At 34.6% G+C, this 12,649-nt stretch overlaps 1 protein-coding gene across 4 annotated transcripts in view; it reads left to right on the top strand.

The window, feature by feature from the left end:
* The first annotated feature begins 1,126 nt into the window (after positions 1 to 1,126).
* LOC128013529 (ankyrin repeat and fibronectin type-III domain-containing protein 1) overlaps positions 1,127 to 12,649 on the top strand; it is a 70,719-nt gene continuing 59,196 nt past the window's right edge. Inside the window, exons 1-4 of one of the 4 annotated variants that reach the window (XM_052596621.1) lie at positions 1,127 to 1,338; positions 2,708 to 2,825; positions 4,267 to 4,317; positions 11,242 to 11,420. In XM_052596621.1, the coding sequence (XP_052452581.1) occupies positions 4,268 to 4,317; positions 11,242 to 11,420 (229 nt within the window). In that variant the 5' untranslated portion in view covers positions 1,127 to 1,338; positions 2,708 to 2,825; position 4,267. Of the gene's footprint in view, positions 1,339 to 2,707; positions 3,170 to 4,266; positions 4,318 to 8,263; positions 8,824 to 11,241; positions 11,421 to 12,649 lie in introns of those variants that run through there. The other 3 variants (XM_052596620.1, XM_052596619.1, XM_052596618.1) reach the window with 3 other exon arrangements.

The following is a 12,649-nucleotide window of genomic DNA, read 5'->3' as shown; positions in this document are numbered from 1 at the left end:
TGAACCTAGGAACTTTAAAAATCACATTTTGAATATACTGTTAATGTGTGCCATATGCCATTTTAAATAATATTTTTTACAAAATATTTCATATACAAAACTTCAGATTTTGAATATATTTTGAAATATCTGATGTTTGTTTGTTTGTTTGTTACGTTGTGATGACAAATAACTAGATAAAGTATACTTTTCAAGAATTCTATAAGTGCCTTTAATTGAAAAATTGGCCATATTTCTAGGGCCTGTCATTAAATGATAATAATTAAAACCCTCCCTTAATTTGGATGAACGTGTTCTTTTTGTTATGAATAGAAACTCGTTTGAACGTGTCACATCTAATTAAAATAATCCGAGACATGACAAAAAAAATCGCATTTTCATCTCGGGAGGAGCGAGAGAGACGCGAGACATACATATATATCTCGTGAGACACACACTGCTTGAGTTTTAAATCCCACAGAAATAAATTAAACACCTGGAACTGCAGGTAAATTTACAGTGTAGCACGCCGTGGGCGTGGCTTAGTGGATCAGGCTCGATCCTTATTGGTCAGGTACGATCGGTCTATTAAATAATCATCAGACTAAATAATTTTAAATAATTTTCTAAGTGTACGTTCTATTAAGTTAAAGTTTCTTAAAGGTAGTATTATCAAGGCTGTCGATTTCTAATCATATATCCACATAATGTATTAAACATAGCGTAATATAATAAACATTTTATATTAATAGACAAATACAAATAGATTTAAGACAGTTATGTTCTTTGTTTTTGTAAATTAAAATAACGGGTTTCATAACAAGATTAAATATTAAGACACAAGCCGATGACGTCGTCACGTGATGCCTGTTACTTTTTGCAGCTCAGATCAGAATGCGATAGATTTTAAAAATATTTTAGCTTTTTGACTGCTAGATATAACGATTTTTGGCAGTGAATCGTCATTTAGATATGATATGTGATTTTTAGAAATAATAATATTTAAACGAATGCACTTTTAAGTCTCAAAAAGCTAAAATCATCGGGATCTCTGTGTGGTGGATGAGCGGCCGCGCGCCCCCTGCAGGAAGAGAAGGGTGATGTCACAAAGGAAACTGTTATTATTAGTAACATAAGTAACATTTGATGCCCAAAATGTAGCCTCGGTAAGCAGTTCACTGTTTAGAGATACAGACAACAAGTGAGTGGACAATTAGATCTCAGCGAAACCGGTGCTTTTTGTATTCATCGATTAAATCAGAAGAGACTCAAAAGCGATGAGAGGAAAATCAGAGCTGAGACTCTGGAGGAGTTAAAACTTTCGGAGTTTGGGAACTCAGCGACTTCTTTGTGTTGAAGGTACGCGTGTGTTTATCAGACACTCACTTGACTGACTGTGTTTGTTGCTCTCGACTGTGGGTTGTGTGTTACTGAACTGAAGATGGTTTAGTTTGTTTATTTGGTTTGGGATTTGAGCAGGTTTTTGTTTTGCGCGCTCATGTTCAGCGGTTGTCATGGCGATCAGATGTCGCTTTGAGTTCACATTTCCAGACAGACACCGAAACAAATTGAGTGCATTCAAGAAAACTTAAAAAAAGAAAACTAATTTTGAGTTGTTTTTTTTTGTTAGGTCTGAAGGGTTTGGTGTTTCAATGTCAATAAGAATGTGTGTGTGTGTGTGTGTGTGTGTGTGTGTGTGTGTATATATATATATATATATATATATATATATATATATATATATATATATATATATATATATATATATATATGTTAATGTGTGTGTTTGATTAAATGACGAGTGATTCTCAAGTATTTTCATTTCATGTTGGAACATGACTGAATTCATATTAATTATTAGTGTAAGTATTATTGTTATTATTAGGTGACAATTTTTAAAACACTTCTCAAGTATTTTATATCATGCATATCAATCACAAATATTAATGCATTTTCTTGTTACTCTATTTGACTGATTGAACAAAATGTGCCTTTTCATGAAAGGCCAAATTATGCTTTCTTTCTTTCTTTCTTTCTGTTTAATGAACTCTCTGTGTTGTCAAGATCATATTTCATGATTTTCTTGTCACATGACATAGGCTTGACGATATCACCCATTTAACATAATTTGTGGAAAAGTTTAACATATCAAAATGACTTAAAGTTCAGAAACTGAAAAAAATGTCCATTGTGTTCAATAGATTTTATTCTTGGTGGTGCACTTCATTTTCCATGTCTTTATTGTAATGCATTTAATGTATTTTAACAAAGAACAAAAAAGCAAACAAACATTTAGTTGATGTACTAGATCTAGACAATCAAATGGGCGTCGCGTCATTGAACCGCATGTAAACACAACAGCTCATAGAAGTCAGAAATCATAAAAGTCTATGATGTTCCTATTTATAAAAAGTAAACACCGAGTGTGTGTGTGTTTGGGCGAGTGTGAGGAAGTCTGATGGTAAGGTGTGTCCTGTATACAGCAGGGTCAGGAAAAGGATGCTTACACACACACACACACACACACACACACATTATTATATGCCCATAGTGGCTAAAGGAAAGGGCCTCTATTGTTGCTTATGAGTTTGTGAACAGATGGATCCCAAAGTGTGTGTGTGTGTGTGTGTGTGTGAGTGGGAGACGTTTGGATTGAGATGCATTTGTCCAGTTCCACAGGAAATGAGCTGCTATGAAGTGTGTCATTTCCCCCGTTCATTCTGTTCAGCTCGTGAATCATTACATGGATGGTGAAGTGGACTCTCTTATTTCCCGCTGACGTTCAGAGAAGTGAGTCAGAGGCGCGGGGAAGGTGAGCGTTGAGGGAGGTTGTGATGAGCTGTCAGGTGGGTGACTCACAGGAATGACATTATCCAGTAAATATCAGCGGAAGGTTAACGCGGTTGATGGCTTGATTGAAAGATTTGCAAAGCATATGATGATGAAGTTGCAGTCATGCCAGGAGCATCTGTTCACGTCGAGATGAGACTCTGTTTGAACTTGTAGAGACGCTGGAATACGACGGCTGGCGGCTTATGTAGGGCTCACGTTAAACACACACACACACACACACACACACACAATGATGCAACATCCAGGATGTGAGATTTCCTACCAGAAAAGCATGCATGATCATACAAAGCTGTTTCCTTTGGAAGCCTGTTTCTGCCACAGGATAAAAAATAAAAAGGTAATTGCGACTTATTATGTCTCACAGTTCAGACTTTTTCAGATTTGAGACTTCGTCACTATTCTGACTTTCTTTACATCTTAATTATTAGATTATATCACAATTCTGACTTTTTTCTCTGAATTCTGTTTACAACTCGCAGTTTATCTTTTCGCATTAAAGAAGTAATTGCTATTTTTCTTACACAAGTAATGTGTAGTTTACATCTCGCAGTTGTTTCTTTGCAATAAAAATGGTAATTGTGACTTTATCTCAAACCCACAGTTTAGGCTTTTTTTCAGAATTGCACGACTTAACCTAAATTCTGAGTTGACATTTTGCAGTAAAATTATAACCTTTTTTTACTTTCTCGCAATTCTGATTTTTTTGAGTTTACATATTGAAATTCTGAGATTGTATTTTAAATTCTCTTTTCTCTGAATTCAGTTTACATCTTGCAATTCAATGTTCTGATTTTAACTCAGAATTTCAATTTCAGGTTTTAATCTCACATTTTTGTAATTTACATAAATCCAATAAGGTTTTGCAAAAAGGTAATTGCCTTTAAATCCTTTTCTCTATGAAATGCAAGTTTATTTCTCTCAATTGGTCGTTTATATCTCTTTAATCTGCATTTATATCTCACAGTTTTTATTTTGTAAATTAGATTTAGTTTTCTCTGAATTCTTCGTTTCTCAAAAAAAAAAATTGCACATTTATATCTTATATTATATTCTGCATCTATATTTCACAATGCTGAATTTATATACTGCAATTCAGGAATTTCTTCTCAGAATTTGTGAGAAAAATTCTTTATTTGTGACATAGAAACACAGAATTTTAAGGAAAAATTTAAAAATTGTGAGAAAAAAGTTGCAATTACGTACTATCATTTTTTTAGTAAAGAAGTTTCAAGGTTGATGTGTTTGAATTCATCATCTTTCCCAGACGAGACTATCCAGTGTAATCAGCAGAGTTGTGTTTTTTCAGGTTGATTAGATTGGAAAAACACACTAATTGGTTACAAACCACATTTAAAGGTGAAGAGGAACAGCTCTAGTGATGATTCCTCTTTTCCTGTGTGAAATCCTAACCGCGTGTGTCTGTGTTTCTCTCAGGATGTTCGCAGGCTGTTATGCTGATGTATTCAGTACGGACACGCTAATGGAGTAAGTCCTCATGTTTTGCATTTTATTAACACACACACATCAATATTCATCATGTTTAAAAGCCCTGAAGACAGGCCTTGATGTTCTGTGCTTTTAGACAACTATTCAGACGCCTATAAATCAGCATATATATATGAACATGTTGAGATAATCAGAATTTACGAATATTAACCCTAAAACATATTTAAAGTTAATAGTTTAATAGTTAAAGTGAACATGTGGACAACTCTAACCCATATGGGAAGTTTGGGTTGGTGAGATTTGTGATGTTTTTAAGAGACTCTTCTATTCACCAAAGATTCATTTATTTACAATACCAATTGAATTCAGTTCAATAACAATGGTTATATTATGAAATATTATTACAATTTAAAACAGCTGTTTTCTGTGTAAACTGTAATTTATTTCTGAGATGCACAGCTGAATTTTCAGCATCATTCCTCCAGTCTTCAGTGTCACAGGATCTTCAGAAATCATTCTGATATACTGATTCATTGCTCAAGAAACATTTCTGATTATTATCAGTGTTGAAAACAGTTGTGCTGCTTCATAATTTTGTGTGAATGTTTTTAAGGATTTTTTGATTAATACATTAATTTAAAATAAAAGTGGAACATTTGAAATGTATTTATTCTCACTTTAGATCTAATTAATATGTTCTTGCTGAATACAATTATTAATTTATTTAAAGTAATAATATATATGGGCCCTAAACTTCAATTGGTAGTATACATTTAACTTTTTTCAATGTTTATTTTAATGCCTTATTTAACTTGAAGCATGTTTCTCCTATATTGAATGGTATTTTTGGCTTAAAGCAGATATAATATCTCTCATTATATTGGTTAATTATCATACATAACAGGAACATTGCTCATCAGTATCTGCCATAAAATGTGCATTCATAAAAAAAAATCAGGCAATTTTTTCGATATTCTCATTTAAGTAAATATTCAGTACCTTTACTGAGATGCCTAATTAAGCTCAAATGTATTGATGCACAATTGATGAACCGTGGTGAAAATCATTCTGTTCAACAGGAAGTGCTAATGTCATTTTGCTGAAATGATGCACGCACTTCCTTTGGGCATCACAGTCCCAGACTGAGTGTCATCTCATTAGTGTTGGATTTTATAACCCATCATGTCTATAAAGGGAAACACTTCTGGCGTCACTCGATGAGGCACAGCGTTTCGAGAGTTGAAGCTGGTTAAAGGTGACAATATTGGCTTTAGCTCCTCCTACCACTCATTCATCATCATCATCATCATCATCATCACACCCACTGCAGCCCATTTGTAGTCCAGTGTAGGTGTTAAGTATACAATATCAAATAATTGTTCACTCGAAAATGAACATTTGTTTCAAATGTACTCACTCTCAGGCCATCCCAAGAGTTTGTTTCTTCGTCAGATTTGGAGAAATGTATAATTGCATCACTAGCTCACCAATGGATGCTCTGCAGTGAATGGGTGCCGTCAGAAGGAGAATCCAAACAACTGAAAAAAATGTCACAATCCACAAGTAATTCACATCACTCTAGTCCACAAATTAATTTCTTGTGAATCCAAAAGCTGTGTGTTTGTAAAAAAACAAATCCATCAAGCTATTTTAACTACAAACCATTAAAACCTCTAAAAACCTCTAGTCTTCTATAGTAATGCTTTCTCAAGTGAAAAGCTGTCTTCTCTGAATATAGTGAGAAATAGGTACAGATCAATTAATTGTGTTTTTTTTATCAGCTTTTGGACTCTCATTCTGACGGCACCCATTCACTGCAGAGCAAAACCACCAGCATCAATGATCCGTGATTTAAAAACAACATACTGGCTCGTCCAGTGTGTGTAAGACACTAGAGGGCAATGTTCCTTCTTCGTCTGTCTCTTTGAAACAGCATAATACAATAGTGTTATGACTGTTTTTGTAGTATATAATATTAATGGTGTGCTCAGTAAGGGGCAGAACATGTGTGAACATGTTCTGTATGCAGAGAATAAATATGCAGTCATTGAAGTCATCAGTCAAAATGCTTATATGGAGGTCATGCACTAATATTGAAAGGTTTTTTGTTACAGTTATTCCTCCACATATTTATTAATTTCAATGGCCAGTGATGTCATGCTTTTTTTTTTAATTGCAGTGAAAACAGTGGCTTGTTTAGTCCCTTCCCAAACTCATGCAATTGGTCAAGTGCTCGCCGTGATGCTTAGACAAGCATAATATCATATGAAATATCATTTTCCTTTTGCACAGGCTTGGATGTTTGATAGTGGAGAGTCAGGTTAGCACGCTAACAAACACAAATAACAGCTGTGTTATGAAGCTGTATTGATCGCAGCAGTCTGGTCGTGACACGTGTGCTATTTTTGATGTTTCTCCCAAAGGCAGCAGATATCACCATCATCATCTCTATTGTTGTTACCAGCATGGGTTTTTTAAAGCGAGATATCTGACACATGCTCCGAGCCATTGTCTGTGATGTTCACACATTTCTATTTTGTGCGCTCATGAACTCGCGTGATGCTTTTAATGCAAATATCCACCTAATTCCTAGTTTACAAATTCATATAACCTGATGCATTTCAAGCTATTTCATGCTGTATTGTTAATGCCATGTATACTACTGTTTGAGGGCAGTGAGACTCTTCTGCTCACCAAGGCTGGGTTTATTTGTTTAAAAATTCAGTAAAAACTGTAATTTTATGATATATTTTTACAATTTAAAATGTATGTTTTTTTATGTGAATATATTGTAAAATGTATTTTATTCTTGAGATCCTAAGCAGAATTTTCAGCATAATAACTCCAGTCTTCAGTGTCACAGGATCTTCAGAAATCATTCTGATATACTGATTTATTACTCAACAAACATTTCTGATTATTATCAGAAATTGAAAACAGTTGTGCTGCTTCATAATTTTGTGGAAATGTTTTTTTCAGGATTTTTTGATTAATACATTAATTTGAAATAAAAGTGTAACATTTTAACATTGGTGAATATTTTCGAAGAAACCATAAAACGTTTTTCAGGATTTCAAAAGAACAGCACTTGAAAATATGAAATAGAAATATCTTAAATGTATTACCTTTTGCTTTTGGTCAATTTAATGCATCCTCCTCGCTCAAAGTATTAATTTTATAAATGCTAGTGTATATATGATTTTTCATCACCCCTTTTCACTTTTCACTAATCTTCATGCAATTTAAAAGAAATTAAATTAATTTAATTTAGTAATACTGTATGTTTGGATTTCTTTGTAATTTTGGGGGGATCTGTCTATTAAAATGATTGAAACTGCATTGGAAATGAAAACCTTCATACTGTCAGTAAGCAAGAGTCTTGCAATGCAGTCACGCAGACCTGGCTTAAATGAATCCATAATGATTGCGCTTTGCTTTGATGCGTTTCATTGCGTTTTCTTTAATTAGTTTGCTTGATTTCACTCTTTCAATTAGCATGACCTGCATATATAGTACATTCTGTTACATCCATCCCCACCATATTCAGCTTCTATCAGGAGAGCAAAACCGCAGACAGCAGCAGAAGCGAGATGCTGCGGAGAGGAAAATATTCTGGACACAGTTGCACGCTTGAACACAATTTATTCTCAGTGAGAGCGGCGGACACAGCCCTGTAAATCTGCCATCAGTGTGCAATATATATGCACTCAGTTTTGCTTGCAGCAGGCAAAAATGGGCCAGCTGATAATGCAATCTTTTACCTGTTTTTTTGCATTTTCATTTACTTTCAATATCCAGCCAAGAAGTTAAAGAAAAAAAGGATGCAATAGATGAACTGGAGCACAAAATGACAAGCAATGCTCTCCTGTCCTCAGCCAGTATTGATTTTATGAACTCCACTCTCTGAAGTGCAGCCCAGGCTGCCGTCTTTATCAAAGCAGGATACACACACACACACACACACACAAACAGAGATGTGTCGTTCTGAATGCAGAACAGTTGGCAAAAGCCACTCGTTCCAGCAGCGTTACTGCCTTTCTCTGATTGATATTTTTCATCTTTACTCATTCATTTTTTGCTCCTCCTCTGCTCTAGATTATATTAGTTCTTTCAGAGCGTTCGGCACGCATTTATGAAACAGAGAGAGAGAGAGAAAGAGAGCGAGCCAGAGAGAGGCTGAGTGAGAGCGAGAGATGCAGGATGCTGATGTTGTTGCCGCAGCACTGATGATGCTCCGGAGGGAGAATGCTGAAAGAAAACACTAAACTCGCTCGCGTCCGTCTCATTGCATCTCTCTCGCGAACAACTGCTGCTGCTCCGCGCTCACTGCTGTTTCTGTGGGGATGTGAGAGAAGGAATATGACACAGCCGCTCGTGGAATAACAGCAGAACGCGGACGCACACAGGCACGCACGGGAGGGACAGAATGGCAAGTTTTGGGAAACTTACGGATTACTTTAACCGCCGGCGGTCCAGGGATGAGCTCATGGCTCGGAGGGACGGCCGTCGCAGTGGCAGTTACTGCTGCACGGTAGCCGAGGCCAGGTACTCCCAAATCACAGCGCGGTTTGAGAGTGTGTGTTCTGTGTGTGCATGGATGCATATGTGTCCTGCTGCATGAGATTTCAGACCTTTATATTGAAGATGACAGGTGTGGTTGGTAAATACTATAGTGCTATGCTGACATATAACATGTCTCATGTGGCATTACCTTAAAACAAGACAAGCACATTCAAGAATCAGTCATAAATACAAGACTTCAAGGACACTTGGAGACGTCTTTCTTTTGGCTAACAGTGTTTGATGTGTGTGTAGTGTGTCCTAGACGGTTAAAGTGCGGTCAGTTCACCTGGATGGGGCAGAAATCATCTGGTCAGTGTGCGGACAGAACAGGGTGGGATGAGAGAAATGGGCAGCCAATGAAAGGAGAGAATTTAGATGGAGGGAACAGACAGGGAACTGATTGGCCGGGATAGGACTGACTCATTTGAATGTTGTTGTCCTCAACCTTTGAAAAGGTGTAAATAGATCAGATCTGTGAATGTAGTCTGGTGTCTTTGTCTTTTACGGTTTTTATGATACATTATAGAGCTGTAAATCTGAATGAATGTGGAGCAGCTCATATCATATCGAAATCTTTTATTTTTGATCACATACTTTACTGTCTTGGCAAGTTTAAGCATGAGATTATTGGAGCCTTTTTTTCAGGAGAAATATCGGAGACGTAGATGATGTAGAGTGATGAACATTATGAAATAATTTACTCATCCTCATGTTGTTCCTAATTGGATTAGAGATTTTATTTTTATATTTGCTTTTATTTATATTTTATATTTATTATATTTTTTGTTATTTTGTGTGTGCCTTTGTCATTATTATTAATTATATATAAAAAAAAATATTTTGATTTAATTTAAATTTATTCAAGCTTTAGTTTTAGAAATTTCAGGACTTCAACTTTTTATTTCAGTTTTGACCAAAGTAATATTTAAGTTCATCTTTCTTTAATTTGAAAACATTTGAAAAATTCTGCCAAATAAAACATTACTGTACAATTTAAATAATATATAAGTTCTCACATTACTGCAGTGTTTTTTGCATTAAATTCTATTAATAAGAATAGTGTGTAAAAATCAGCCAATTTTTAAAAATGTTTAAGTTTACATTTTTAATCTAATATTTATTTTTTTTGCTTTATTTCAATTAAAAATATATTTTTAGCTTTAAGTTTTACTTGACAGTAACAAATCTGCAGTTCTGTCATTTTAAAGTCATGTAAGAACATGTAACAAGTGAAACATGGTATAAAATGAGAAACAAATGTAGGTCAGGATTTGTTTTTCTCCGGTGATTTGATGCTGGGATCCTAAAAACTCAAGCCAGAATTAGGAAAAACACTGATGTCAACCAAAGCGAGAAACTATTTCAGAGCAAGTTATTACATTTTGACAAAAGATTACAAAGACCAACATTTTTTTTCTAGTTTAATTTGGAATTACATACACCAATGAATCACAAAAAGATTGGGAACATTTAAAAAAAAAAAAAAAAAAACCTGCTCTAGTATTAAACTTTCTTTATTAAACTCATTAGTGAATATTAATTAAATCACATTTTCTTTACTACTTCAAATTTAATTCAAGTCCGTAATAAAATGTAGATGCTCTTTAATGTCATAATTTGTAACATTTGTCAGTTTTGCATACCAAGTGCATTATTTATTAAATGAATAGTTTAACTAAGCTTGTCTAATGATGGGAAAACCTCTAATATTTGATCAATAGTGAAGTATATATATTGGCACAGACCTCGATCAAACTCTCTGCAGCTGCTCTTCACATCTGCGCTGCCTGTGGCTTTTCGTCGTTTTTGGGATGTTTTGTAGTGAGATTATTGTATCTGGACTTTATAAAATGCAGAACATCTTCTGTTTGCGCTGTAGCTTTGATTTACTCCAGTGTTTTGGATGGAAATCGTGTTGCATAACCTGACGCCTGTTGAGATCAGAGACAGACGGCATCACATTGTGCTGTAGAATTTCCTCGTGCAGTTGAATTCGCTGCTCCGTCGTTGCCAGACACTCACACGTGAATGTAGCCAAATCTCTACATGCTGTTACTCTTCATTTTGCAAGCTTGAAAAATAATGTTTTTAACATTATTGTAACCTTACAGAGAGACCAATATAAACATGTTCATGCATGCATGAAACACATTGTCTTGAGACACATTAAAACTACTTTATTCCATGCATTAAGTATAGTGGCACTAATTATTAAACCATAACAATAAATAAGTAACAAATGAATGAATAATCTCAAGTGTTCAAATACACAGCCACACACATGCATACAATGTAAAGTGTTGTTTATTTTATTATTGAGTTTATTTATGCATGCATTTTAATGAATGGGACTGTGATTGAATATTGATGTATTATTGGTTCTGATTGTTCGTGCTCCAGGTCTTTGGAGCGACGGCTACAGAGGCCTCTCTTGGCCAAATCCAGGACATTACCCAGCATCCCTCAGTCCCCAGCCTCCGTCCGTGTGCAGCAGTCGGAGAACATTTGTGAACGTCAGCGGCGTCCGCGTGTTCCCTCCAGCCCTGGTGGTCTTGAGGCGTGTACCCTGCCTCCTGCAGGTACTATGTGTGTGTGTGTGTGTGTGTGTGTTTATTTCAACTGCACAGCCGTGATGGCAAAACATATTTTTCTGAACTCTGCTCTTGGTTTTAGTAAAGCTCTGTTCTTGGGTGAATCTCATGGAAAGCTCACATTTCACCGAATCATTTCTTCTGAATTAAGTACATTTAAATTTTGTTTTCAATGTTTTAATTACCCTCAAAAAGGAGTCCAGTACCTATTTTTGTAAGTTCTTAAAAAAAATGTACATTATAAATTAATCATTCTGTTTTTATGTTAAAAGTCTATAAAATAATTACATTTATTCTTAATGTTGATTCCCATTTTACATTCATAACAGTTACTGTAATATCTTGATTTGGCTAATTAAATCATTATTAAAGTTAGTAAATCAAATACTACTATATTAAATAAATAATGTAGAATTAAAATTTTCACATTACAATAATATTTAATATACTATAATATTCATATGTTTTGCATTACAGAAATGTGAATTTGTAGCTAAAATGTCGTGAAGATGTCAATATATCATAATTAAAATCTTTTTTGAGATTTCTTTCTTTTGATTGTAGGATGCTTTTGATTTTGAAATGTTGAATTGGCTTTTATTCATATATTTTTAATGCTTTAATAATTGTATGTGCTTTTGTAATTCTTATTAGATTTTTTAAATAAATATATATTTGCTTTAATATATTTTTATTTCACTTTTTGCATTAGTAGCAATTTTAGTACTTTAACTTTAGTTAGTTGGCAAAATAAAAGTACAATTAATAGCAAACATTTTTTTTTAGTTTTAGTTAACAATAGAAACACTGTCAATTCTATAATTTTTTTGTTTTACAGTGATAAGAATTAGTAGCTAAAATTGTCATGAAAACGTCAACGCAGAAATTCTTATCGTTCCAAAAACGGCTGCATTTTCTTCATGCAAAACATAATTCTTTTGTTTTTTCTTTTGATTTTAGAATGCAATATGTTTTGTAAGCTCCATCCTCTTCTCTTTCAGTCTGAATGGCTTCAGCATTTAAATGCACAACTATCCATCAGTTGCTCTATTGAGCAAAAATAAAAATGTGATTAAAACATCAGCGAGCGAGCGAGCGAGAGGCTGAACTGATAGAATTGGCAGTGTAGTTGTGAATGGACGAGGTCTGGAACGGGAAGCGTCCACGCGGCACATTCCATTCACAACATGTGTGAGCTTTACTCCATGTGTGATTGT

Source organism: Carassius gibelio, chromosome B24 (assembly GCF_023724105.1).
Source record: "Carassius gibelio isolate Cgi1373 ecotype wild population from Czech Republic chromosome B24, carGib1.2-hapl.c, whole genome shotgun sequence".
Lineage (NCBI taxonomy): Eukaryota > Metazoa > Chordata > Actinopteri > Cypriniformes > Cyprinidae > Carassius > Carassius gibelio.
Note: the sequence above shows the minus strand (reverse complement) of the source record. Positions and strands in the feature narration are given on the sequence as shown.